This window comes from Oncorhynchus masou, chromosome 15 (assembly GCF_036934945.1).
Source record: "Oncorhynchus masou masou isolate Uvic2021 chromosome 15, UVic_Omas_1.1, whole genome shotgun sequence".
NCBI lineage: Eukaryota > Metazoa > Chordata > Actinopteri > Salmoniformes > Salmonidae > Oncorhynchus > Oncorhynchus masou.
Window position 1 is genome coordinate 11984192 of NC_088226.1, and position 27545 is coordinate 12011736.

The 27545-nt window shown below is 41.1% G+C and overlaps 3 protein-coding genes across 5 annotated transcripts; 2 read left to right on the forward strand and 1 right to left on the reverse strand.

Moving 5' to 3' along the window:
• The first annotated feature begins 7737 nt into the window (after positions 1-7737).
• On the forward strand, positions 7738-20929 carry LOC135555642 (cell death-inducing p53-target protein 1-like). Of its 2 annotated transcripts, none has more exons than XM_064988264.1 (6): positions 7738-7848; positions 12334-12394; positions 12928-13088; positions 13918-14061; positions 14193-14475; positions 19694-20929. In XM_064988264.1, the coding sequence occupies exons 3-6, from the start codon at positions 13004-13006 to the stop codon at positions 19803-19805; spliced, it is 624 nt and encodes a 207-aa protein (XP_064844336.1). In that variant the 5' UTR covers positions 7738-7848; positions 12334-12394; positions 12928-13003; the 3' UTR covers positions 19806-20929. The 2 variants fall into 2 exon arrangements, with proteins under 2 accessions (XP_064844336.1, XP_064844335.1); XM_064988263.1 differs by lacking the exon at positions 7738-7848 and adding an exon at positions 8857-9007.
• Positions 20930-21474: 545 nt separating this feature from the next.
• Positions 21475-23581, reverse strand: LOC135555646 (DNA-directed RNA polymerase III subunit RPC10). The gene is made up of 3 exons (XM_064988269.1): positions 23471-23581; positions 23256-23343; positions 21475-22991 (listed from the first exon to the last, which is right to left on the reverse strand). The coding sequence occupies exons 1-3, from the start codon at positions 23579-23581 to the stop codon at positions 22864-22866; spliced, it is 327 nt and encodes a 108-aa protein (XP_064844341.1). The 3' UTR covers positions 21475-22863.
• Positions 23582-23648: 67 nt separating this feature from the next.
• LOC135555644 (U11/U12 small nuclear ribonucleoprotein 25 kDa protein-like) lies at positions 23649-26127 on the forward strand. 2 transcript variants are annotated; one of them, XM_064988265.1, is made up of 7 exons: positions 23649-23729; positions 24176-24426; positions 24530-24620; positions 24734-24839; positions 25278-25352; positions 25448-25512; positions 25845-26127. In XM_064988265.1, the coding sequence occupies exons 2-6, from the start codon at positions 24181-24183 to the stop codon at positions 25503-25505; spliced, it is 576 nt and encodes a 191-aa protein (XP_064844337.1). In that variant the 5' UTR covers positions 23649-23729; positions 24176-24180; the 3' UTR covers positions 25506-25512; positions 25845-26127. The 2 variants fall into 2 exon arrangements, with proteins under 2 accessions (XP_064844337.1, XP_064844338.1); XM_064988266.1 differs by lacking the exons at positions 23649-23729; positions 25278-25352 and having other exon boundaries at positions 23913-24426.
• The last annotated feature ends 1418 nt before the right edge of the window (positions 26128-27545 follow it).

Consider the following 27545-nt stretch of genomic DNA (forward strand, 5'->3'; position numbering starts at 1 on the left):
GCAGAGCTACATGGCTGAAATTCCTACAATACACTGCCCCACTCTCTGCTACTCCGTACTGCTCACATTCCAACCCACCACATCCATGACTATTAGGCTGACTTCATAGTTCTTTACATGGATTTCATGCAATGTTTATTGAAACGTATGCATTGTAGGTGTGTTCAAGATATAACACAATAGAAGTGCTCCAGCTATTGTACTGATGGGAAATGGTTCAAATATACAGAAATGATTACACTCCATCTCCAGAACATTGTGGGTTAGCCTATACAATAACAAGATAGCTATTGTTTATGTCAGGGTCATTGTTTGGATAGACTGTCGCAGTATGCAATCTCAGATAAGACATGTTGCTGGACACTTGTGAGAAGCTGACGTGATTGCTGAGATAAAAACCTACACGAGAGTAAGCCTGGAGTGAACCCTCAAAAGCAGGAAGTGGGTGAAAGGTGATGGGGACAAAGTAGCACATGATAGAAGAAAGGGAGAGGGAGGTAGAGATTACAGCAACGAGGACGAAGAAAAGAGCTATGTTTATCACTTGTAAGCACCTCTGCTACTATGGCATTAACATGTCGCATTTAGCCTACTGCCTAAAGGGAATGATCATATTGACACACGTACACCATGAGCATCTATCGTTTCTGCTGTGGGACTGCTGATTACATCTCACTTGTGTGCTCGTGCAAATGGGGGGAATAGGACTGTTCAACTTTCAAAGGATGGGGAGGAGACACTTTTCTTTCCACCATGACCCCCACCCTCTCTCTCTTGCCCCCCCCCCCCCCATTGTTACATAAGAGCACTGCAGTGTGCCCTGTCTCTCATTACACAGACTGATCTGAGAACAGAAACGTAGTGTTCCAGTGAAACGAAACAGACACAGGGACACAGGTAGAGAGAAATGCCCTTTCATAACGCTCTGGTGGGACAGACAACAATCCCTTTCATTCATTCCATTCATGCATGTGACTGACCCCTCACCCCCTTGTCTGCTGAAACAATCTCACTCTGAACACCAGTCATGCTTTAGTGTAGTAGTTGTAGTAATTGTAGCACCAGCGTGTGTGTTTGGGAGATTCTGGACAGGGAGGGTGGTTGGTTTTGCTGGTTTTGCTGTTTCAACATGTTACAGCAGCCTCTTCATATTAGTACTAAAACACGAATTAGTAGCCTACTGTAGTCTATGTAACAAGTTATTTCTGGACAGTTTGTCAATATGTATCCTACTGCAAAACCAGACATAGTAACAACTTTCTTAATATAACCACATCAAATCTATCTGGCAATAAACACATGGAAACTGTGATCAAGTTCACCAATCACAGGGAGTGTGATAGAAAAGGAGAGATTGGGTTGGTTGGCCTCTAAACTTGGCTCAGACTATGGGATGTAAAACTTGCCAGAGAACAAGGGAGTGTCTACTCTGCCAACAGCAGTACTTTGTTGTTATAACTTGAGGGCCTGGAACTTTACTATTGTTTAAGTTTAATGCATGGGAAAACTTACAGTAGGCCTAATGACTAAAATGCAATGTGAAACAAAAACATACAGAATGCTCTAAAAACAAATATCTCATTAGAGATAAAACAGCATACAATTGTCCATATTATCTGCACCTAAGATGCGGGGGAAATAGTTGCATTTGAGTGCAGTGGTAGACTAAATGTGTCTTCTGAGGAGGAGACTTCTGACTATCGTTATGCATTGTGCACAGTGCTCTCTAGTGGACATTTTAGGCATGGAGCCATTGCTTCACAACACCATACAAATTCAGGCTATATAAATAATCGCAAACCTCCATCGAGACACCTATTTCAACCGCTTTCATTCTTTTGTTTATGTCTGTGTATTGAAGAGAATGTTTTTGCTGTTTTGCCCCCTAGCATGATGTATATCATTAATTTATCTTCAACAGAGGGCGGAATTAAGTTAAGTTTATTCTCTCTAAGGAAACCTAGGGAGTGGGAGTCTGGGAAATCCTAGGGCCAACGGCAACAATAGCGTAATCCTCTCTTTACATAGCGGGTTACTGATTTGTCTAATTTGTTCCTTTTACATGCACAAGTCTCCAATTAATGTTTTTAAACAGAGATCCAAGCTTTAAAAGAACATGGCACTCTTCTGGTACAGGGTTGTGGGCTCAGCTGCTCAAGTGTCTACTGAGTATTCTAACAGTAGCTGCCTGAGAAAGACTGTGAGAGGCCATCTGGGGGTAGTGAAACTGAGAGTGCTCTGAGCCAGAGAGAAGACTCAGTAGATAGTCTGCTTCAGAGTTGCACGGTATCAGGAGGTTCTCTTTGGCTCGCACCCAAGCACTACTTCCTCTCGTGCTGTGCAAGAAAAGGGAGCTAGTGGTTCATGACTCTCTGTTCTGTAGGACTGAAAATATGCCTACATCTCCCAAAGAACAGGACGGACTTCTCTGACTCAGCACGCTTACTATTGAAGCAAAGGGAACATTATAAGAAAGATATGAGGATACATATCACTTTTTCAGGTCTGTTCAAACAACAATTATCATGTTACTTTCAATGACAGTGAAGGTCTCGGGGTAATCAATAAGAAAGAAAGATCCAGATGGCTTTCAGAGTATTAGATGTTTTATTGACAAAGACAAGCAGAGACATACATGCCAGGGCACCTGGGAGAAAACTCTAGTACAGGTCTCAAGTACATTTTGTCAAAGCCTTACTTTCTTGTTCATCTCTGTTTATACCTGGTTTTGCATCATAATGCGCCTTGCAATAATTGTACAGTAATCAAATTCAACATATCACAACAGCTTGAGTGTAGAGTTTCAATAAACCGGTAGGTAGACCATATTTGGTGGTGACGAGCTTAATCATCACATCAATGTTGTTGACATGAGACTACAGATACAAGCAGCTTGTTAGCGGCTGGAGTGGACAACAGCGCAGGGCATTCTATCTTGACCTTGGACGGAAACCCTCCCTATGTTAGACTCAAAATGTTCTGACAAATATTTATTTTGTTTCAGAAACAACCTGGAGGATGACTCCATATTCTATGATAACAGACAGAAAAAGTATTTTGTTTTTTGAAGGCCCATTGGACATCACTTGAGCTTACAAACAAAACACACGAGGCATATTAATATATGTTAAGAAAGACAAATCATTGTGGTTCCAGTGGCGATTTTAACATTTAAATCTTGTTGGAGCAAAAAAATGAATAATAAGTGGGATGCATGCCAGCAAAGCCACAACACAACACTAAACAATACATTAATTGCACTATAACGGTGACAAACGGTGCCCACAAACTGTTAGGGCCTACATAAAGCTGTCCCAACATCTTACCACTGCTACACCTGGCTATCAGCGGAGCCTTGTCTGCCAGCAAAACAGTTAAATCAGCCTCATTTACTGCCTTTAAAAAACATAGCTGATATGGCTGACTTGCTTAAACAAATGTGGTTTCTAATGACAATTGAGATGTACAAACTGTGGCATAAGGGGACGACAAGCGGATAAGAGGCAATCGGTAATTTCGATTAAGAGCGAGCTAGGACAGACGTAGTTAATATAACTATTTGTTTAGCACTTTTGAAATGTACAGCGACAGAATTCAGAACATGGGTCATTCTTACACTGTTCTCTCTGTACACCAAGTCAGAACGGTAGGATAAATAAAGGGGGCATATAAGCAGACAATGAAGGCTCTAACAAAATTTGTTGATTACATTTCTCTAAAACAGGTTATAGGCTACATGTGCACCACCAAGTCAAAACAGTTGGTGAAATTAAGAGCAGTAAATTGACCAAATTATTAGGGTGAGGCACATGGGCTACTAACAGCTTACTACACAATGTACACTTAGCATTACTTTCTTAGATACAGTGTACATATCTCCCTGGCATATTACATAATTTATGCAGCAGCATACGGGACATTTCTGGACTCACCTTGTTGTGCTATGCTCACTTGAACAGGAAGGTGGCACGGCAGTCCTTTCTAGGCAAATGTTGTCATCAAAGTCTGGCCTTCTCTGGATTTATGGTGCTTTCAACTGGAAACTCTGAAAAAAAACAAGGTTGAATCATGATGACATCATTGATCTTCAGGTCGTAGCTCTAGAAAGAGGCCTGAGTTCCCGACTTACAATTCCGAGTTGGATGACCATTCAAAACGTATTTCCCAGCCGGAGATAATTTTTTCCGGAATTCCCAGTTGTCTTGAACTGAAGTCAATTTTTCGAAATTCCGAGTTAACAGTTGTTTTGAGCGCGGCACAAATCACGCTTCATTGACAGCATGATTTATCATTTTAAACTTGGAAAAGAGACACTTAATCCCAGATTTGGGACCACACAGCCAATCCACTGAATAGCAGGCCAGTGATTGCTTTGCAACGCTTGCAGTTAGCCACTGTCACTGATTCCTTCCAAACCACTCATTGTTGAATTTGCGATTCCAAACTTGTGTAATGTTTATGTCCAATGGCCCATGAGCACCGATACGTTTTACCTATAATTTCTCTTCATTATTTATCTTCATATGACAAGGATAAAAAAGGATTTGCCAGTAGATTGTCGACATGATTCATGATGATGCCTGAAATCGAAGGTTTTGAAAGTATGATGTTGACAGTCCAATCAAAGCTACTGTAGAGATAACATAATTTGACATCATTTTATCTGTGGCCAATGACCTTGAGCCTTATTGGATGGGCACTTCAAATGTAACTCTATGGCAGCACCCAAGGGGCTTGAATTTTCGAGGTCTACCCTTGGACTTGACATACTGTCCCCACGAGTGACAGAACTCTGAGCTAATCATGGCACAAGTAAAGAACATTACCAAGACCTACGCTCTGTATTTTCCACTGGCTGCCCCACCACCACAGAAAGCAATGAGGTAGGCTGAACACCTGCATTTTGGAGCTGCCTTACACAAGAAAGCAAAAAAGAGATCATGTTTGTGTGCAGCTTTATTAACTCAATGATTTTTTAAATATATATTTTTAACTTTGTTTGAAAACTGATATGTGACACGTATTAATGACAAAATAACATAATTTTGATGGGGGGGTTTTGCAAAAATTGTGGGGCTCTGAATGACGGGTTGCCACTGTTTGGTTCATTGCTATATGTTCATAGAGTACCACAGTATGAGTCATAATACCCATAAAACCTAGTGGTCAAACAGGGAAATGGTTCCAATTGTTTTTCCACCATTCATTTTTCCCATAGGGGATTTTAAAACGCTTAAAACCCCGGTGTGACTTTTTAATAACCATGTAAATCTCTCTAGGACACACAGTGAATTTTATCAATATAATTGTAAAGAACTACAAATATAATTGTAAAGAACTACAAATTGTCTATGTGAGTGCAAAAGCAAACACGAAATGTAATCGGCGGGTCAATCCACCAATAGAGTGCCTTTAGGGTTGTTCAATTTGGTTAAAAACTCCCTAGAAAGGCCCAAACCTAGGAAGAAACCTAGAGAGGAACCAGGCTATGTGGAGTGGCCAGTCCTCTTCTGGCTTTGCCGGGTGGAGATTATAACAGAACATGGCCAAGATGTTCAAATGTTCATAAATGACCAGCATGGTCAAATAATAATAATCACAGGCAGAACAGTTGAAACTGGAGCAGCAGCACAGCCAGGTGAACTGGGGACAGCAAGGAGTCATCAAAAGGAATGGTTTAACCACATTAAAACAAGAGTTCAGTTAAATAAATAAAAAATATATATAAATAAATAAAAAACAGGCTTGAATTTAAAATGAGGGACAAACATAAATGAATCATTAATCACATGAAATAAATAACAGAATGACTAGAGCTTTAAAATGATGGTGGAAACTTTGGAAAATGTGGTGATTAAGTGGGTTAAAATGATCCTAGAAATCAGTTAAACCTGCCATGGGACATGTCAAAATGCAGATTTCTGGCACTTTGAAGCCTGAACTGGGCGGACCACCCACTGTATTTTTGGTTAGTTAGTTAGCACTAGTCTAGCTTAGGGGTGTTTTTGAATACTTATTGTTTCTTTCCTTGGGTCCACACACATAAACCACAGTTGTCGTGCTTATTTCGTTCACACTTTTCCTTTGTCACAATAATAATTTGCATAGTTATGTTAGTCTCATTACCATAGATATAACATATATATATATATAATCTTATTAAGTGTTCTATGTGGTTTATATTGAAGGGCATGTCATTTAATATTACAGGCTTTAAATAATTCAATATTGGTGCACAATTTCTAATTTTGGGGCTCCTGAGTGGCGCAGCGATCTAAGGCACTGCATCTCAGTGCTAAAGGTGTCACTACAGACACCCTGGTTTGAATCCAGGCTGTATCACAACCAGCCGTGATTGGGAGTCCCATAGGGCGCACAAACCCAGCATTGTCTGGGTTTGCCCAGTGTACGCCGTCATTGTAAATAAGAATTAGTTCTTAACTGACATGCCTAGTTAAATAATAATATTAAAGTCATGCAAAAAAGCACTCTATTCTTGGAAAGACCCAGGCAGTCATCGGTATAACTCAAATACCCTTTCTCTTGTGTGTATTTAGTTTCAGGCTGATTGTGTTTGTATCATTGCCACAGCGCAGAGGCCTATGTCAACTTCCAGTGTGTTTGTATGGGAGAAAAGCCCAGGGATCAAATGATAAAGATCAGAAATATGCATGGAACACACGTACAATGATCACCCTCAGAAAATCAAGTTCCACATGCTGATTTTCATATCAGAGAACAGCCTGTGTTGCGAGTGCCCACGGGGAAAAGGGGAGAAACAGAATTGGGCAAGGACCTAGGTCCCCAAGTGGTTTTCAAATGCCAGCTAGCAGGAGGCATCCCTACATGCTCTGGCTAGTGGATCGGCCTGTATCACAGGAGTATCAACATCATGTACGCTGTCATCTGTTTGATACTTCAAACTTCCCAGAACATAGGTCAATCAATATAAGGTCTGAAGAGGATAGACCTATATGCGAACATACTGAATGTGAGACATGTAATGTGAATATTTTGCCATAGTGTTTAAGTGTGAACTATCACTAAATGATGCAATGTGTTATTGGAGTGAGAGTGGAGCGGGAAAAGGCAGAAAAACAGGGAAACTATGCATACATTCTTTATGAAACACCATTTTCCACCACCATTCAGCCACAGGTGTCCAACATCCTAAATGGTCAGAAAATACAAAAATGGTGGTGGAAAATGGTGTCAACCTTGATCCTCAATTACTTTGTTGCTCACTAATTGGACATCAAGGTAAAGTTATAGCAACTGTTTGTGATCAAATCAAACTCCTCCAGACATAATGAAGTGAATGACTGAAGCTTCTCTGGATGTCCATCAAGCCTAAGTGTTCTGTTCTCTGATTCCAAAGCGGTTCCATCAATGCATGAGGCCTAAATGCATGTTCCGTTTGATTCAACTGTAAAGTAAGTGCAGACTCATGACCTCATCTAGGTTGCCTTAAGCCAAATACGGATAACTTAGCCTAGCTCTTATAGAACTGTGCCATTCATTCAGGTGCCATGCATTTGTAAATTCTTATTTTTTCCTACCCTAGAAAGTCCTGTAACTTCCCCAACCGAATCAGTGTTCACGTCACACTCACTGGTTTTATTTTTGGGCAATTTAGGATGTTGCACAACGCATTGCTGCCACTGGTGTCAGAAAATACAATTTTTTTTTTTTTTTTACTGCCTTCTTGTCAATGTAGCTACTTAAGGAGGAAAATTATGCCTTTGCAGCCTGAATGGAGGATGCTTCATTTACAGTACGAACCGGTCCACGAGTGTATTACGGGGAATGCACATCAAGCCTAGAAGAGCCTCTGCCCTACATTTACTGGTAACTTAACAGCTGAACAATATACGCTTTCCAAGAGCCCCCATCTAACACACAGTAAATATCCTATGTTCAAAATGTTTTTTTTTTACATCAAATAGAATAACTTGACATATCCATAATACATTTAATTTTAGGCAATTAGTCTATATAAGAAAAGCTTAATTTATCATCTTCGTTACTCAATAAGGTATCAATTCCGAGTTGGATGACCGTTCGAAGCGATTCTCCCAGTCGGAGTTCAGTCTTGAACACATTGAAGCCCGAAGTCGGAGATTTCCAAGTTTCCAGTTCCAATATCTCTCGCTATGCTCACACTCTGTTCACAAACAGACCCACAGGACAGCAACACATTTTGACCCAAACAAATTATGAGAAAGCAAAAAGATAACTATTTGACACACTGGAAAGAATCAATTAAAAAAACGGAGCAAATTGGAACGCTATCTGTCCCTAAACAGAGAGTACACAGTGGCAGAATACTCTACCACTGTGACTGACTCAAAATGAATAAAAACCTTGACTATGTACAGACTCAGGGAACATAGCCTTGCTACTGAGAGAGGCTGCCATAGCAGACTTTGATCTTGAGAGAAGACCGACTGTGTGCCCACAAAAAAAATGGTGGAAACTGAGCTGCACTTCCTAACCTCCTGCCAAATGTATGACCACATTAGATACATATTTCCCACAGAACCACAAAGAATTCTAAAACAAATCAAGCATTGATAAACTCCCATATCTGTTCGGCGAAATACAGCAGTGTGCAATCAAAGCAGCAGGATGTGTGGCCGTTGCCATGTGAAAAGGGCAACCAGTGGATCACAAACATTGTAAATACTATTTCACTTGCATTGGCAATGTAAACACATATTTCCCATGTCAATAAAGCCCATTTGAATTGAACTGATTTCTTTCCGAGTTTTTAACGCTGCATCTTTCTTGAGCTCTGACCTGAAGCTCACCGATGTCGTGATTTGACCTCGTTTTTTTCGCCGAGTTCCCAGTTGTCTTGAAAGCACCACAAGAGGCGGATGTTGAGTAGATTCATGATATACAGACTAGCTAACGGTTTCCATAATTTGTCTTCCCTACGAACAGGCTTGGGATATAGCTATCCTCATCACCCAATTCAAATTGTGTGGAAGAGACAACACATCAGGTAAATTCCGTGTGGAGATAACTAGGAAACAATATTTGAAAGGCTATCAGCTAGCTAACGTAACGTAGCTAGCTAACATTATTCACCGTTTAGTTTTAAACTGATGTTACTCAATGTGAACTAGCTAACGTTACATGTTACTTGACTGTTCTTTTGAAATGTGTTCCATTTTCACTGATGAAAATAATAGCTAGCTAGATACCTAACTTGCTAGTTGAACTAGTTACATTAGCAACTACACTAACTAGGCAGACAGTTGTATAACGCTAGCTAGCTGATGTAAACATCCAGTCAAATCGAGGCTTCTCTCTCGTCAACAAGTCCTAAATGCAGTAACGACGAGCTAGTTAGCTAAGATAGCAATTTATGTTTGATATAAACTGTGTCAATGTCTAGATAGCTAGCTACATTACGTAAAGAGTGTTTGTCTGGTGGGTTGAGCAGATCATCTACGTAAATAACGTTACTGTAGCAAGAGGATTCCGGAGAATGATGGATGAAGCTTTCTAGAAAGTCGCCTCTCACGAGAGAGAAATTATTGAAAATGATGATGGCTCATTCATATACATACATTGACAATTACACTTTTTTGTAACATCACCATCCATTGATCCTCAATTACTTTGTTGAAACAAATTAAGGCCCGCTTCAACTGTTTGTGATCAAATCAAACTCATCCAGACATAATGAATGTCCCTTAAACCAAAGTGTTCTGTACTCTGATTCTGAATTTCTGATGCTGTTCTATTGTACGAGGTCTTAATGCTTGTTCTGTTTGATTAAACTGTAAAGGAAGTGCAAATTCATGGCATCATCTAGGTTGCCTTGGGCAAAATACGGGTATTAACTTAGCCTAGCTCTTATAGAACTGTGGCCTACATTTAGATGTCATGCATTTGTACAGTTTTATTTCTATCATACCCTGGACATTCCTGTCATTTCCCCAGCTTAATCAGTGTTCACATCACACTCACTAACTGGTTGGATAGCTCTCCTCTGCCTCCTCTGTCTTAGATTACCCAGTTATTTGACAGGCTTATTTTTATTGCGCTGACTAGCATTCTGACTGTTTGTTTTGGAGCAGGCGGGCCAGCCTCCTAATCATCTTATGTCCAAATTAGAGACACCCTGACATGCATGGTGATCTCTCACAGGCATGGTCAGCTGACCTGGGAAAGTGAAGCCTAGTAGGCCGTAGTATGGATGGCAGGTCTGGACAGCTGGTGGCATAGCGGCTCCCTAGGCTAGGCTGTGTTTGTTTTCAGACACGTGTAGTAGTCAGGTGAGGTTTATGTTGTTGTAGAGTCTGTTAGGGAAATTGTTCAACTACTCTGTAGCCATGTTAATTGCACTGCATTGCTGAGATGACATATGAGTCTGTAATACCAACATGTTTCATGCAGACCACCATAGTCACTGTGTCCAAGAACACTAAGGTAACCTGCCTAAATGACTACTGACTTGTAGCACTCACGTCTGTAGCCATGAAATGCTTTGAAAGGCTGGTCATGGCTCACATCAACACCATTATCCCAAAACCCTAGACCCACTCCAATTTGCATACCGCACCAACAGATCCACAGATGATGCCCTCTCTGTTGCATGCCACACTGTGCCTTTAACACCTGCACAAAAGGAACACCCATGTGTGAATGCTATTTATTGACTACAGCTCAGAGTTCAACACCATAGTGCCCTCAAAGCTCATCACTAAGCCAAGGACCCTTGGACTAAACACTTCCCTCTGCAACTGGATCCTGGACCTCCTGATGGGCCACCCCAAGGTGGTAAGGGTAGGTAACAACACATCTCGCATGCTGATCCTCAACACGGGGGCCCCTCAGGGGTGCGTGCTCAGTCCCCTCCTGTACTCCCTGTTCACTTATGACTGCACGGCCAGGCACGACTCCAACACCATAATTTAAGTTTGCTAATGACACAACAGTGGTAGGCCTGATCACCGACAACAATGAGAGATCCTATAGGGAGGAGACCAGAGACCTGGCTGTGTGGCGCAATGACAACAACCTCTTCCTCAAGATGATCAAGACAAAGGAGATGATTGTGGACTACAGGAAAAGGAGGACCGAGCACGCCCCATTCTCATCGACGGGGCTGTAGTGGAGCAGATTGAGAGTTTCAAGTTCTTTGGCGTCCACATCAGCAACACACTAACATGGTCCAAGCACACCAAGACAGTCGTGAAGAGGGCATGACAAAATCTATTCCCCCCCAGGAGAATGAAAAGATTTGTCATGGGTCCTCAGATCATTAAAAGGTTTTACAGATTCACCATCGAGAGTATCCTGATGGGTTGCATCACTGCCTGGTATGGAAACTGCTTGGCATCCAACCGCAAGGCACTACAGAGGGTAGTGCGTACGGCCCTGTACATCACCGGGGCCATCCAAGACCTCTATACCAGGTAGTGTCAGACGAAAGTATATAAAAAATGTCAGACTCCAGCCACCCTAGTCATAGATTGTTCTCTCTTCTACCACACGGCAAGTGGTACCGGAGCGCCAAGCCTAGGTCCAAGAGGCTTCTAAACAGCTTCTACCCCCAAGCCATATGACTCTTGAACAGCTAATCAAATGGCTACCCAGACTATTTGCATTGCCCCCGCACATTGACTCTGTACAGCTACCCCCTGTATATAGCCCCACTATTGTTATTTACTGCTTCTCTTTAAGTATTTGTTACTCTTTTTTTATTTTCTTAACTGCATTGTTGGTAAAGGGCTTGTAAGTAAGCATTTCACGGTAAGGTCTACTACACCTGTTGTATTGGGTGCATGTGACAAATACAATTTGATTTGATATCTAGTTCTTAACTGTTCCAATAATATCAGCTCCTCTTGTGTCATTTGACCAGTCAATCTCCTTTATGCTAAAGTGAATTGTAGTAAGGAGGACTATAGAGTTACCTTTCTCATTGGCATAGGCTAATAAGTTGGTTACACCAGACAGCTTTGCTGCTCCATTTTTGAGGCAATGTGCTTGTTTTATTTAAAGGCTACTGCGATTAGCTTGGGTAAGCGCTTGTGTTGTCAGGTGAATGAATTGAAGCCATAGAAATGCCATAATGCAGTCGACTGTGATTAATGGGCATGCATGTGTTAGTATCTTATAGTTATGATGTTGGGGACTAAATGTCAATGTACCAATCTTTAAGGGAAGCAAGTTGTCTATAATTAACCTAGCACTTGTTAATGGCTGCACACTGTTAGTGTTTTTCATTCGCCTGAGAAAATAGCAATTGCAATTTCCAAATAGGACCACATGCAAGAAACTTTTGTCATATTTTCTTTTCCCTTTTTCTTGAAGGCTGTTGGACCTGACAGAAGAGCAGGCTCTGTAGGTGGAGACTCCCCACTGTCATCAGCAGGTAATCATGACTAATGTCCCTTCTCTTCATCTTGCTGCCATAGGTTTTGTTTTTATGTATATATTAGTGGCTTTAAGAGGTCATTTCTGTTTAATGTCAGACTGCCAACTCATTGCTAAACTCCCTAATGTTTACTGTCGTGAGTGTGTTAGATGTTAAACATTACTAATGTTTATTATCCTAACACACGTTTAGGTAAAGAGTGGATTGAAGGCATTTGCCCGTTGCTTTTGTCTTAAATCCCTGTAAATGTAATATTCTAGAGGCCTCAGAGGCAGTAGCCTAGCCCTAGTCTAAACCCAGCGTTATCCAGCTATACTGTTGAATGTTGTCTGCACCCATCATATTTATCATACCAATTCACTTGATTGAAAAGATCTAGGGTCTTCCTAGACGAGTCAATACTGAGACAAAATGACAAATAAATTAATTTACTTGAATGCATCAGTAGCTGAAGTGCGAGACAGCTGCTGTATCATGTTGCAGTGTGTGGGTATTGAACTGATAGGCCTGTGTGCGTGTTCTTCTCACAGAGTGGCTGAGTGACTTCAAGGCCAGTGGTGAGTGGAGCTTCTACCCCAGGCCCCCCCATCCAAAGGTCCAGCCAGCATGTCCAGCGACCCACCTCCTCCCTACCCCGGAGGTCCCAGCGCCCCTGTTATCGAGGAGAAGAATGGACAGCCAGCCGCTCCGGGTACAATTATTCTATAACTGTCTCTTATTGTGTATGATGTGGAGGAAAAAAAAACATTTAGTTTGGGAAAAGACTACAAAAAGATACATTTTAAGAGACTATTTTACGAAAGGACAGAAGTCCAGAGTAGGAACCACACACAGGCTTACCTGTGAACTTCATCAGAGCTCTGACGAAGGCCGTGAGACCGATACGTAAGCTTATTAAAGATCAGTGACACTATCAAGAGCAGTGTGCGGTTTTCTTTTTCATTCATGAAGTTCAGCTTTGCCATGCACCTGCAATAAGTTTGCTCAGATGTGCAAGTGCCTTTTGATTACCTGTGAACTTCAAAATACCATCTGGTTTCTTTGACTGGGCTGCTGATTTAGTATTTGCACTGTAGCTGACTAGCTGTAGGGAAACTGGTGTGAATTTGCATAAATGCCTCCCATAACAGCTCTTGTGTGGCTGGTTAGAGGAAGGCCTGGAGAAACATCATCAGTTAAACCTTGAAAGTTGGCCCTGTCTGTGAACAAATCTTTATTTGTCTGGCTCCCCTTCCACCCCAGGTTTCCTTACAACAAAATACTTTTTTTGATCAGTCAAAGGAATGTGATCAACAAAGTGTATTTGTTACAAACTACGTAACCAATCCTTGAGAATTGTAAAGCTATGAAAAAACACTAGTGCGGCTATTCTGGCGTCAGCAACAGATGATGCATGTTCTCAATAATGGGCCAATGCCTTACTTGATTTGAGCCCAACATAAGTCATGTTTCTTCAACCAATCATTGCTGTGAAAGCTCACTAATAAATGCTTCTTGTTTGTCTGTTTTTTCTCTCCCAGACTCGGCGACCCCTGTAACGACGGGGCCTCCTCAGGGGCACCCCCTGCCTCCAGACTATGGCCCTCCACCCTACGAGGCCACGCTACAGCCAGGCTTCTTGCCGCCACACGTCCCAGGAGATGGGGCCATGCCCATACCACATGGTAGGCATACACTGGTCTACAGAGGGAATGAAATAAGATGGGCGACTCTAAATGCATACACATGTCATTTGGCATAGGACCTGTATACAGAATATAAACAGTACATGCCTCCTTGTGTTTTTACCCTACAGGTGGCTTCTACCCTCCGCCAGGTCACTTTGGCCCGGGGCACTTTGGCCCGGGGCACTTTGGCCCGGGGCCCATTCAATTTGGGCCTGTGGCAGGTCAGACGGCTCACACGGTGCCGGCACCCCCTGGGACAGCTACCACAGTGACCGTGCTACAGGGGGAGATATTCCAGACAGCACCCGTACAGACTGTGTGTCACCACTGCCAGCAGCCCATCATCACCCGCATCAACCACAGCGTGGGCCTCATGAACGCTGTCTTCTGCCTCTTCTGCTTCTTTGTTGGGTAAGAGGAAGAGTTGGTGTACTATATTGTATAGAGGTTATGTAAGGGATAACCAACGAGTGGCTATGCGTTCTATGGTAAATAATAAACGGCGTGGAAGATGTGTTCCACGATATGTTTAGTTACATTATTTTCCAGAGAGCGCATAAGGCCCCGAGTTGATTATCTCTTTCACACCATGGCTATAATTGAACACATTTGCTGCTAGAAATGTGTTCATTTGCAGGTAGAAATGTGTTCCACATCCACTGAAGTAGCTAACATGTTTACTAGATATAGTGCCTTCAGAAAGTATTCATACCCCTCAACTTATTCAATATTTTGTTGTTACAGCCTGAATTCAAAATGTATTTAATGTTTTATTCTCACCCATCTACACATAATACACCATAATGACAAAGTGAACACATGTTTTTAGAAATGTTAGCAAATGTATTAAAAATTAAATACAGAAATATTTAATTTACATGAGTAATCACACCACTGAGTCAATACTTTGTAGAAGCAGCGATTACAGCTGTGCGTCTTTTCTGGGTAAGTCTCTAAGAGCTTTCCACACCTGGATTGTGCGACATTTGGCCATTTTATTATTAAAAAATTCTTCAAACTCTGTCAAATTGGTTGTTGATCATTGCGAGACAACCATTTTCATCTCCCACTGTCTGGTGGAAAGCAGACTGAACCAGGTTTTCCTCTAGGATTTTGCCCGTGCTTAGCTCCATTCTGTTTATTTTTTTTATCCTGAAAAACTCCCCAGTCCTTCATGATTACAAGAATACCCATAACATGAATACCCATAACATTCATATGCTTGAAAATATGGAGAGTGGTACTCCGTAATGTGTTGTATTGGAGTAACACTGTTGGAACACCCCCCTATCCACATCGATGGAACAGTAGTGGAGAGAGTAGCAAGTTTTAAGTTCCTCGGCATACACATCACAGACAAACTGAATTGGTCCACTCACACAGACAGCATCGTGAAGAAGGCGCAGCAGCGCCTCTTCAACCTCAGAAGGCTGAAGAAATTCGGCTTGTCACCAAAAGCACTCACAAACTTCTACAGATGCACAATCGAGAGCATCCTGGCGGGCTGTATCACCGCCTGGTACGGCAACTGCTCCGCCCTCAACCGTAAGGCTCTCCAGAGGGTAGTGAGGTCTGCACAACGCATCATCGGGGGCAAACTACCTGCCCTCCAGGACACCTACATCACCCGATGTTACAGGAAGGCCATAAAGATCATCAAGGACATCAACCACCCGAGCCACTGCCTGTTCACCCCGCTATCATCCAGAAGGCGAGGTCAGTACAGGTGCATCAAAGCTGGGACCGAGAGACTGAAAAACAGCTTCTATCTCAAGGCCATCAGACTGTTAAACAGCCACCACTAACATTGAGTGGCTGCTACCAACACACTGACACTGACTCAACTCCAGCCACTTTAATAATGGGAATTGATGGGAAATGATGTAAATATATCACTAGCCACTTTAAACAATGCTACCTTATATAATGTTACTTACCCTACATTATTCATCTCATATGCATACGTATATACTGTACTCTATATCATCGACTGCATCCTTATGTAATACATGTATCACTAGCCACTTTAACTATGCCACTTTGTTTACATACTCATCTCATATGTATATACTGTACTCGATACCATCTACTGTATCTTGCCTATGCTGCTCTGTACCATCACTCATTCATATATCCTTATGTACATATTCTTTATCCCCTTACACTGTGTATAAGACAGTAGTTTAGGAATTGTTAGTTAGATTACTTGTTGGTTATTACTGCATTGTCGGAACTAGAAGCACAAGCATTTCGCTACACTCGCATTAACATCTGCTAACCATGTGTATGTGACAAATAAAATTTGATTTGATTTGTTGATCCATCCTCACAACCATTAAATTCTGTAACTGTTTTAATGTCACCATTCACTTCATGGTAAAATCCCTGAGCGGTTTCCTTCCTCTCCGGCAACTGAGTTAGGAAGGACACCTGTATCTTTATAGTGACTGGGTGTATTGATACACCATCCAAAGTGCAATTAATAACTTCACCATGCTCAAAGGGATATTTAATGTCTGCTTCTTTTCTACCCGTCTACCAATAGGTGCCCTTCTTTATGAGGCATTGGAGAACCTCCCTGGTCTTTGTTGTTGAACCTGTGTTTGAAATTCACTGCCCAACTGAGGGACCATACAATTATCTGTATGTGTGGGCAGTGGCTACTTGGTGGGACATTTTTTTTTTGTGGGGGGTTTGCATGCCAGCAAAGCCACAACACTAAACAATAAATTAATTGCATTATAACAGTGACAAACGGTGCCCACAAACCGTTAGGGCCTACATAAAGCTGTCATATCAGCAGAGTCCCAACACCTTACCAATGCTACACCTGGCTATCAGTGGAGCCTTGTCTGCCTTTAAAAAAACAGCTGTTATGGCTAACTTGCTTAAACAAATGTGGTTTCTACTGACAATTGAGATGTACAAACTGTGGCATAAGGGGACGTCAAGCTGAAAAGAGGCAATCCGTCATTTTGATTAAGACATTAATGAGCGAGCTAGGACGTAGTCTGTATAACTATTTGTTCGGAACTTTTGAAATGTATAGTGGCAGAATTCAGAACATGGGCCGTTCTTACAGTGTTCTCTCTGTACACCAAGCCAGAACCGTAGGATAAATAAAGGGCACATGAGCAGACAATGAAAGGTCTTACAATATTCAATGATTACATTTCTCTAAAACAGGTTATAGTCTTCATGTGCACCACAAAGTCAGGGCAGTAGGTGAACTCGACCAAATTATTAGGGTGAGTCACATGGGCTACTACCCAAGCTTACTACACAACATACACTTAGTATTACTTTCTTAGCTACTGTATACATATCTCCCTGGCATATTAGATCATTTATGCCGCAACATACAAGACATTTTTGGACTCACCTTGTTGTGCTGTACTCATTTGAACAGGAAGGTGGCGCAGCGGTCCATTGTGGGCAAATTTTGTCATCAAAGTCTGGCATTCTCTGGATTTATGTTGCTTCCAGACAACTGGGAATTTGGGGAAAAAACAAGGTCGAATCACGATTACGTCAGTGATCTTCAGGTCGTAGTTCTAGGAAGAGGTCTGAGTTTCTGACTTACAATTCCGAGTTGGATGACCGTTTAAATCGTATTTTCACAGTAGGAGTCCGGTTTTTTCGAGTTCCTAGTTGTCTTGAACTCACTGTAGTCAGATTTTCCCAGTTCCAAGTTAAGTTGTTTTGAGCGAGGCAGAAATCACGCTGGATTGACAGCATGGTCAATGTTGAATGTTTAGAATTTTAAGCTTGGAAAAGAGACCCTTAAACACAGACTTGGGACCGCACAGCCATTCCATTGAATAGCAGGCTAGTGATTGCTTTGCATTCCTACCAGTTAGCCACAGATTCCTTCCAAACCACTCATTGTTGAATTTGTGATTTCCAACTTGTTGTGTGATGTTTATGTCCAATGGCCAATGAGCACCGATACGTTTTATCTATTATTTCTCTTCATATGACAAGGATTGAAAAGGATTTGCCAGTAAATCGTTGACTTGATTCATGATGATTACTAGCAAAGATTTTGAAAAGTATGATACTGACATGATCAGTCCAATCAAAGCTACTGTAGATATAATGTGATTTGATGTCATTTTATGTGGCCAATGACCTTGAGCCTTCTTGGATGGGCACTTCTAACAGAACACTGAGCCAATCACAGCGCAACTAGAGAACATTACCAACCCCTACACATCGTTTTTTTGCGCTGGCTTACCCCACCACCACTGAAAGCACTGAGCTAGGCTGAAACACCTGCATTTTGGAGCTGCCTTACGCAAGAAAGCAAAAAAAAAAGAGATCATATTTGTATGTCTTTATTAACTTTTTTTTTACATTGTTTGCAAACTGATATGTGACATGTATTAATGCCAAAATAACATGAAAAACAGGCACCCCCCAAAAATCGTTTTTGGTGGGGGGGGGTTTTAGCTAAAAAATGTAGGGGTCAAAGCAACTCTGCTCTGAATGACGGGTCACTACTGTGTGTGTGTGGGGGTACAAAAGATGAGGTAGTCATTCAAAAATCATGTTAAACAGTTGCACACAGTGAGTCCATGCAACTTTTTATGTGATTTGTTAAGCAACATTTTACTCTTGAACTTATTTAGTCTTCCATTGAAAAAAGGGGTTGAGTATTTATTGACTCAACTTTTTAATTTTTATTAAAACGTCCACAGGATCGGTGTCCCTGAACCGGGACGGTTGTTGCTAATGTGACTAGAATGACAGCCAACTTTCCAGGACATAGACATGTTTTATATGGGCAGAAAGTTTAACAAGAATTTAAGCTAACTGCACTGCCAAATTTACAGTAGCTATTACAGTTAAAATGCCATGCTATTGTTTGCAGAGAGTGCATGACAACAAAACACTTTTTTATCACGGCAACAAAGTGTTTCCTTGCAAATGGTATCAAGAATATGTATATCCTTTCTTCAGGTCCTGAGCTACAGGCAAGTAGATTTGGGTATGTCATTTTACGTGAAAATTGGAAGGGGGAAAAAAGGTACAATCTGTTAATTTGTAAAAAAAAAAAAAAAAAAACATAATTCCACTTTGACATTATGGGGTATTGTGTGTAGGCCAGTGATGACAAAATCTCAATTGAATCCAATTTAAATTCTGGCTGTAACACAGCAAAATTTGGAAAAACTCTAGGGGTGTGAATACTTTCTGAAGACACTGTAGCGAGAGTAGTTGCCTCGGTAACCAAACAGACTTTCTAGTATAGCTAACCGAACCATCAGTCCTGCTTGCTGTTATGAAAATCGAATGCAACAATGCCAATAATGTTTTCAATTTAAACTTCTGCTTTCAAAAGCAACTCAAACATAGAACATGTAAGAATGAAGTAGCCATTGAATTCTACCATGTGTTATAAGGAAATAATGCATGCTCTAGAATGACATTCAAGCCAATCGGAAACGAGTATTCAACAATACCATGGTATAAACACAGAATAATATACTATGGCAGGAAATATTTGATTTCAGGCCGAACACCACAGAATGAAATGAGTGGGGGGTTAACTATAATAAGACTATTGATTTTGGTCTGTATTCTCTGGTGGTTTGTTTATATAATTTTTTTCTCTCCTCTACCACAGGTGTGATCTGGGCTGCTGCTTGATTCCCTGTCTGATCGATGATCTCAAGGATGTGATACACACCTGCCCTTACTGCAAGGGCTACATCTACACATACAAGCGTATCTGCTAACCACCAACAGACAGACGTGTGTGTGTGTGTGTGTGTATATATATATATATATATATATAATGCACACATTAACTCACAGCTCCTCATGGTTGTAGTTGCAGCCCATGTTCTTTCTCCAACATTTGCTCAGTGTGTCGTGCTTCCTTTAGCCTTCCTAACTTTACTCTTGCTTTCTAAAGCACTTGTTCACACTCACTATACTTACTGTATATCATAGGAGGCTGGTGGGAGGAGCTGTAAGAGGACAGGCTCATTGTAATGGCTGGAATGGAATCCATGGAACGGAGTCCAACACGTTGTGTCCATGTATTCGATTTGTTTGGTACAATTCCATTCCAGGCATTACAATGAGCCTGTCCTCCTATAGTTCCTCCCACCAGCCGCCTATGCTATATATATTGTCCAGACTCACTTACCTAGCTATGTACAGGCATTTAGATAAGTGCTAGATAGACACATCACACAGGACTGAACCTGATCTAAAAACAGAAACCTATAACAATTGAGAAAAGATGAGTTGCAGACACGGTACATCTTGCATATTTTATAAAAACGTCTTTGGTTACGGGAAGGCTCTGAATTTGACATTTATGGAGCGAATTTGAGGGGTAGAGAAGGTCACACTTTGGGAAAGCTGTAAACATTTGTCACTTTAATCAAAATCGTCAGCAATCATCAGCAATTGCAGGGTCACTATTTTGTTGTTTTTTGTAATTTAATGTATTTTAACATGTTAATATTGAGCACAATGAAGGTTACGTCCATGTCTGAGACCTACTTTATGTTTATGTTCTATCACCCTGTTTGTCCTACAACCTTAATGTATATCCATTTTAAATGTTACAAGTAAATGTCAGGACAAACTCGAGTTGGTAAGACTGAGTTTAATTTATTTAGTTCTCACTTAAGTGAGAGAAGTATGTGCTACTGTCTTTTTTTGTGCTTTAGATAGTCACTTGATGTCCAGTGATTTTTGCTAGAGCTGTTACAATAATGCCAGTCATGTCCATGTTAATGTATTCAATTTTGATAATGAAGCAAATGTGTGCATTCGCAATACCATTATATAAGCACAAGTTCCCATGTGAAATTTCATACATTCATAAAACCAGAATTACCATGAATTTACTGTACAGTATTTATTTAAGTGGTTTGGACTGTCATTCAGTTAGATACTTTATAGCCTTGCTTGCCAAGCTTCATTATCATTAAGACCCAACTGGTAAGGAGACTAGCTAATTTTGTACGACCTGATCACCTGTCATTGATGCAGGACGACATTGAGCTTCAATGAGCTCCGTGCAGTCACCGAGCACCACGCACATGTCAGAGGCTGAGATTTTCTAGTTGATCTATCAGTCCACAGAGAAACAGGTTTCCTGGTATTTTTCCGTATAGGAAGGGAACGGAGCGAAGCCGACCTGGCTGGCAGAGTCCAATCCGCTCTGCAGGAGGGGCACATTAGAATGGTGAAGCGCTCTGCATGATATCACTGTAATTTTGTGCACTTGTCCTCTCTGGCCATACAGTGGGGCAAAAAAGTATTTAGTCAGTCACTAATTGTGCAAGTTCTCCCACTTAAAAAGATGAGGCCTGTAATTTTCATCATAGGTACACTTCAACTATGACAGACAAAATTAGAAAAAAAATCCAGAAAATCACATTGTAGGATTTTTCAAAATTAATTTATTTGCAAATTATGGTTGAAAATAAGAATTTGGTCAATAACAAAAGTTTCTCAATTTTATATACCCTTTGTTGGCAATGACAGAGGTCAAACATTTTCTGTAAGTCTTCACAAGGTTTTCACACACTGTTGCTGGTATTTTGGCCCATTCCTCCATGCAGATCTCCTCTAGAGCACTGATGTTTTAGGGCTGTTGCTGGGCAACACGGACTTTCAACTCCCTCCAAAGATTGTCTATGGGGTTGAGATCTGGAGACTGGCTAGGCCACTCCAGGATTTGAGTCCCTGGCGGCGTAGTGTGTTTCTGATGGTAGGCTGTGTTACTTTGGTCCCAGCTCTCTGCAGGTCATTCACTAGGTCCCCCCGTGTGGTTCTGGGATATTTGCTCACCGTTCTTGTGATCATTTTGACCCCACATTAACGTGTTCGATCCAGTCCAAGTACACCAATGTATGGTATGCAAGATATTTTGTCTGCTTCATTTGAGTCGTCTGTAGGATCTCTCGTCTCATCTCAATACTACCAATAACCAGCATGATTATATACAGTAAACACTGACGGCAGGTGGAGTATGTCCGCATTTACATACATTCTTATGGATATGTTTCACAGGCTGGCCTCTTAACTTTATACTCTATTGAATCTTCTACATGCTGTGTGAAGTGGCTTGAAGCTGTGTAAGAACATGTAGTAAAAGCAGAGTTTAGGGATTGTATTTAACTTTGAACACAATGATGGCTTTTGTTGTTGGTAGCTAGTTTGGTCTGTTGCCCCCTCAAAAAAAATGGTATAATGTACATCTAAATGATAAGTTGGGTCATTACTGTTGCATACAGTGCAGTTATTTTAACATAAACCAGTATTTGTGATTTTATATTATTAGTAATTTGTCAGATGGTCATACTCTTTCAATCCAAAAACAGTCATTTTTATAGTATGTTAAACATCTAGGAGAAATAAAATAATGACACCAACAATGGATTCTGGTCCTTCGGCAACTACTCAAACACAAATTATGTATCTTCAGCTATAAATTAGAAGTGCAATTGACTTCTGAATGTAATAGGAAACAACCCAGAGAAGTTAACTAATCACAATGATAAATAAAGTAAGGACATACTCTTGTGTATGAAGTACATTTGGTAGAAGTGTATATTACACCAACTCTTGCTACTTTTTCCCAACACGCTTGGCACCAATGGTGTGGTCAACTAGAAGTCATGTGGTCCAGTCTGTTTGTGCTATTAGCAAAGTCCTGTTTATTCGCTGTCTGGCATGACAACAGAAGATTTGGCTACAGCACATACACCATAAAACCAGGTTAGCTGACTCAACTAGTGTTCTCAGGTAGAGATCCTATTGAACACCAGTTTAGTCTCTCCAGCGATGTCCACACTCATAATTGCAGCATTTGTAGAACGTTGTCATCGGTTCATCTGCAGATCTTGTCTGAATCTGCATGAAGAATGCTCGGGGGTGCTCACACTTGGGACATTTTTCTAAAGAACAAAAAACAAGGGTTTGAGTAAATACATACCTGGCTATAAGTAACAGTGAATATTGCCCATTAGGACCATCTGTCCTCTATAGGTCCGGTGGTAGACACAGGACAGAGGAGGCTGGGCAAATCTAATCCAGCTATGCCATCTGCCAGCCTTTAGGCTACAATCCAGCCAGTGTTCTATAATTTTAGGCGTGGATAACCAGTGACCACAGAATGATTGAAATGTTAGCTAAATTATGCAGGTGATTTGGTAATTTACCTGGCGTGGAATCCACATTTTCCCAGGCTGCAGCTCCACCAAGCACATCATCAACCTCTTTCAGTTTGGGATACTTCCTGTTGTTTACCTATGGGAAAGATGGACATGTTAATGTATCAATACGTTTTAAAATGACACATTGTAAGAGAGAACACATGACAGACACATCAGTTACTTGGCAAGAAGTCTAGGAATTAAGTAAAAGTTAGTTTTACCTTCCTAGTAATGTTATGCACGTACGGACATGTGTTGCAGGCGAATCGATAGCACTTCTGTCCTTCCTCTACAATCAACACATTCCCACATGTTGGACAAAACAGAAGCATATTCTTTTGACTAAATTGGTCAGCACCGATCTCACAATGTAGCTAGGTTTGTACATCTATTTCAATCATTTATCTAAATTACGAAATCCCTGACAACGTTGTTGACCTCCACGCTCGTGTGAAACGTTGTTACATCTAAAAAGGTTCGGTAAGAAACTACATTTGCTCTTTCTTTATGGTTCTTTGTTAAAATCATAATTTATATTTAAAGTTAACTATATTATATTATATTAGAAAAATAGCCCTAGAAATGGAGCATTGATGATAGAAATAGCAGTATCCCAAATCGGTACAAGTCAGAACCTCCACTCGGGCTAGTTTGACTACGGCATGTTGTAGGTGACGTACATGCCGGTCGCTAAATGTTTTAGTATGAATTGCAGAGCTTCAGACTTAACCAAATATACTTTTAATTTTAAACTACAGTTTATGTATGTTTTAGTAATGACGAAATATATATTTCACTGTACACGTTGATCAATAGAGTATAAGGTGTGAAAATCTTCGTTTATCTAGCTAGCTACTCTTACATGAAATAGCTAGCTAGCTAACATAAACTGGTCAGCAACTTTAGTTACAAACTCCTATTCCCAGTGTAAATGATGGGGGAGGAGACCCAGTCCGTTCACCTGGACGAGGAACTGTCTATAAAGGAAGAGGAGTTCGGACAGGCAGAGGGAAAGATGAACCAAGTGAAGGATGAAAAACCAGAGGAGGTTGAAGAGGAAGATGAGGAGGAGGAGGAGGATGAAGAAGCATTGCCACACTCAGAATTCCTGGACATCTTTGAAGAAGGACTGGCTCGCCTTGTACAGGACCCTCTACTCTGTGACCTTCCCATTCAGGTTGGTGACCTAATCCATACTGGTGAAATGTATCTATTTGATGATGTAAAGTCCTCCAGCCTATCCAATGGCTCACTACTTACTGTCTGTCGCTTTCCTGCAGGTGACTCTGGAGGAGGTGAATTCCCAGGTTGCCCTGGAGTATGGCCAAGCCATGACGGTCCGTGTATGCAAAGCGGATGGTGAAGTAATGCGTGAGTTTCTGACTAATGTTTCTTAAAACAAAAATATGGTATTCTACTATTTGAGCAGGTCAAATGATTGATACTGTGTGTGTGTAGGTGACATTCCAATGTGTGTTGGTCAGCCATAGTGGTGGTGCAGAATGCTATGGTGCTGGATTTGAAGAAAGCCATCCAGAGGTTCATGGAGCTGAAACAGCAACGGGAGGGTGGGGTAAAGCACGTCAGCTGGTAACACACACACACACACACACACACACACACACACACACACACACACACACACACACACACACACACACACACACACACACACACACACACACACACACACACACACACTAACCTTGTGGGGGACACAATTCAGTCCCATTCAAAATCCTATTTTCCCCAAAACTAACCCTTACCCTAATCCTAAAAATTAACCCGAAAACCTTAACTCTAAACCCTGGCTCCTAACCCTTACCCTAAAACAAACCCTAGCTCCTAACACTAATTCTAATCTTAACCCTTAACCCCCTAGAAATAGCATTTGGCCTTCTGGGGACTAAATTACCCAGTTGGTAATTTTTTGTTGTTTTTTACTATTCTTGTGGGAAATTCTTGTCCCCACAACTATAGTTATACACACACAACACACACAGACACAGTTTTTCTTTTTTTGTGAAGGAGATATGTATGGAGAACCTTTCATCTTGTATTTCAAGGAGAGAAGCTTGATGATGACAAAATGAAACTAAAGGAGTAAGTTTCAATCAAACACCATTGTGATTATGGAGTATATTACATAATGCTTTTGTTAACTGAAAACAACATTTCTTGTATTGTTTTATTGTCAGTTATGGGATCAGAAACAGAGATGAGGTGACATTCATGAAGAGACTGAGGAAGAAGTGAAACGGAGGTACAGTAGTCTTCTGAACTATGATCTCACCCGAAAGATGTTGACAGGCAAAGTGGTACCATTATAATGTTGACTGTAACTATCACAATTTTATGGCTGTGTGAATGAGAGAAAGTTATTGGAAAATACCCCTGTCTTATGTGCCTGTGGTATTTCCCATTATAATAAGATAATGCTAATTTTGAAAGGACTCAACTTTTGCATTTCTTGCACTCCCCATGGGAGTATAACACTGGCAACCCTTTGAAATATATATTTGATGTTTGTAATATTATTGATAATACATTGAGTTGAACGATGAATAACGCTGCTCTATGTGCTTCTAACTTCAGATTTCACTACCGTGTGGAGTCCTGCCTACTCTGTGAGTTGCCTGCACAGTCCCCGTTGCTTCAACCTGGAGATGTACAGCAACTATATTCATACACTGACATGACTCAGTTGATGTCTAAAAGGTTTTTCAATGGACATCTCAAATGTTTTTTTACATGTTCTAGATATGATTGTGTGGAATGTTTCGTACAGTCTCAATTTTTTATTGTTTGGACATATTCTCTTGTCATCTTGTACAGTAAAATTGTGCCACTTCAAATATGAATAAAGGCTACAGTGCAACCAAAACGCCCCTGAAATATCACTTTATTGCAGTGAAAATGTTTTAGAATTTTAGCTGGCGTTAAATCCTTTAACCAGACCTGGGTGTCCCGCCTGGTCTAACAGTGAGAGTACAACCACAATATGTAAATATCTCCTGTAGTCCTTGTTCAAAACTGAAACAAAATGTTTCACTATTTCCTGGAGTACATAGAGGAGCATCACATTTCCCACAGCACAATCTGGGAGCAACCAGTGAAACCAGGTACAAATCTATATTGTCTCATTACAGTAAATATTTAATTTGCAGGCAGCAGCAAAGATGGATAAGAGAAAATGTGAAATATATTTCTTATCTTTGCATTCTTGGTTTTTAGTAATGTTGGGTCACATCAATCTATCTGACTTGTACAAACAGAACATGATCTTACATTAGTTTGTCTTGGTATGACGTATTTGTAGATGTGCAAGGTTGATGCTTACATTGATATATAAAGTTAGTGCTGTGTCTTCTTTTGGCTTATCATCCAAGTGTTGCATAACAGGAATAGATCGAATTGATCTGAATGTATCTAACTTCATGACCCAATCTTCATGACTGGCATGCGTTTCAGACCGGACTACTTGATTGCTAGCATTGACTGGTGGTGTTTGAAATGTGATATCTGATGCTGGTGGTTCATTTCAGCTCCCAGGATGTCTGGCTATCAAATCAAATGTATTTATATAGCCCTTCTTACAACAGCTGATATCTCAGTGCTGTACAGAAACCCAGCCGAAAACCCCAAACCGCAAGCAATGTAGGTGTAGAAGCACAGTGGCTAGGAAAAACTCTCTAGAAAGGCCAAAACCTAGAGAGGAACCAGGATATGAGGGGTAGCCAGTCCTCTTCTGGCTGTGCCGGGTGGAGATTATAACAACATGGCCAGGATGTTCAAATGTTCATAAATGACCAGCATGATCAAATAATAATAATCACAGTAGTTGTCGAGGATGCAGCAAGTCAGAACCTCAGGAGTAAATGTCAGGAGTATCTCTACCGCTCCTGCTGTCTCTAGAGAGTTGAAAACAGCAGGTCTGGGACAGGTAGCACATCCGGTGAACAGGTCAGGGTTCCATAGATGCAGGGAGAACAGTTGAAACTGGAGCAGCAGCACGGCCAGGTGGACTGGGGACAGCAAGGAGTCATCATGCCAGGTAGTCCTGGGGCATGGTCCTAGGGCTCAGGTCCTCCGAGAGAGAGAAAGAAAGAAAAATAATTAGAGAGAGCATACTTAAATCACACAGAACAAGACAGGAGAAGTACTCCAGATATAACAAACTGACCCTAGCCCCCCGACACATAAACTACTGCAGCATAAATACTGGAGGCTGAGACAGGAGGGGTCAGGAGACACTGGCCCCATCCGATGATACCCCCGGACAGGGACAAACAGAAA

Excerpts from the sequence above, each read along its gene's own strand:
- LOC135555646 (XM_064988269.1), bottom strand. The coding sequence starts at position 23,581 with ATGCTTCTGTTTTGTCCAACATGTGGGAATGTGTTGATTGTAGAGGAA. Across the intron at positions 23,344-23,470 it reads TGCATAACATTACTAGGAAG|GTAAACAACAGGAAGTATCC; the intron begins GTAAAACTAACT and ends TCTTTCCCATAG. Across the intron at positions 22,992-23,255 it reads AAATGTGGATTCCACGCCAG|AAAAATGTCCCAAGTGTGAG; the intron begins GTAAATTACCAA and ends TTTGTTCTTTAG.
- LOC135555642 (XM_064988264.1), top strand. The coding sequence starts at position 13,004 with ATGTCCAGCGACCCACCTCCTCCCTACCCCGGAGGTCCCAGCGCCCCT. Across the intron at positions 13,089-13,917 it reads TGGACAGCCAGCCGCTCCGG|ACTCGGCGACCCCTGTAACG; the intron begins GTACAATTATTC and ends TTTCTCTCCCAG. Across the intron at positions 14,062-14,192 it reads GGCCATGCCCATACCACATG|GTGGCTTCTACCCTCCGCCA; the intron begins GTAGGCATACAC and ends TTTACCCTACAG.
- LOC135555644 (XM_064988265.1), top strand. The coding sequence starts at position 24,181 with ATGATGGGGGAGGAGACCCAGTCCGTTCACCTGGACGAGGAACTGTCT. Across the intron at positions 24,840-25,277 it reads GGGGTAAAGCACGTCAGCTG|GAGATATGTATGGAGAACCT; the intron begins GTAACACACACA and ends TTTTTTGTGAAG. Across the intron at positions 25,353-25,447 it reads GACAAAATGAAACTAAAGGA|TTATGGGATCAGAAACAGAG; the intron begins GTAAGTTTCAAT and ends TTTTATTGTCAG.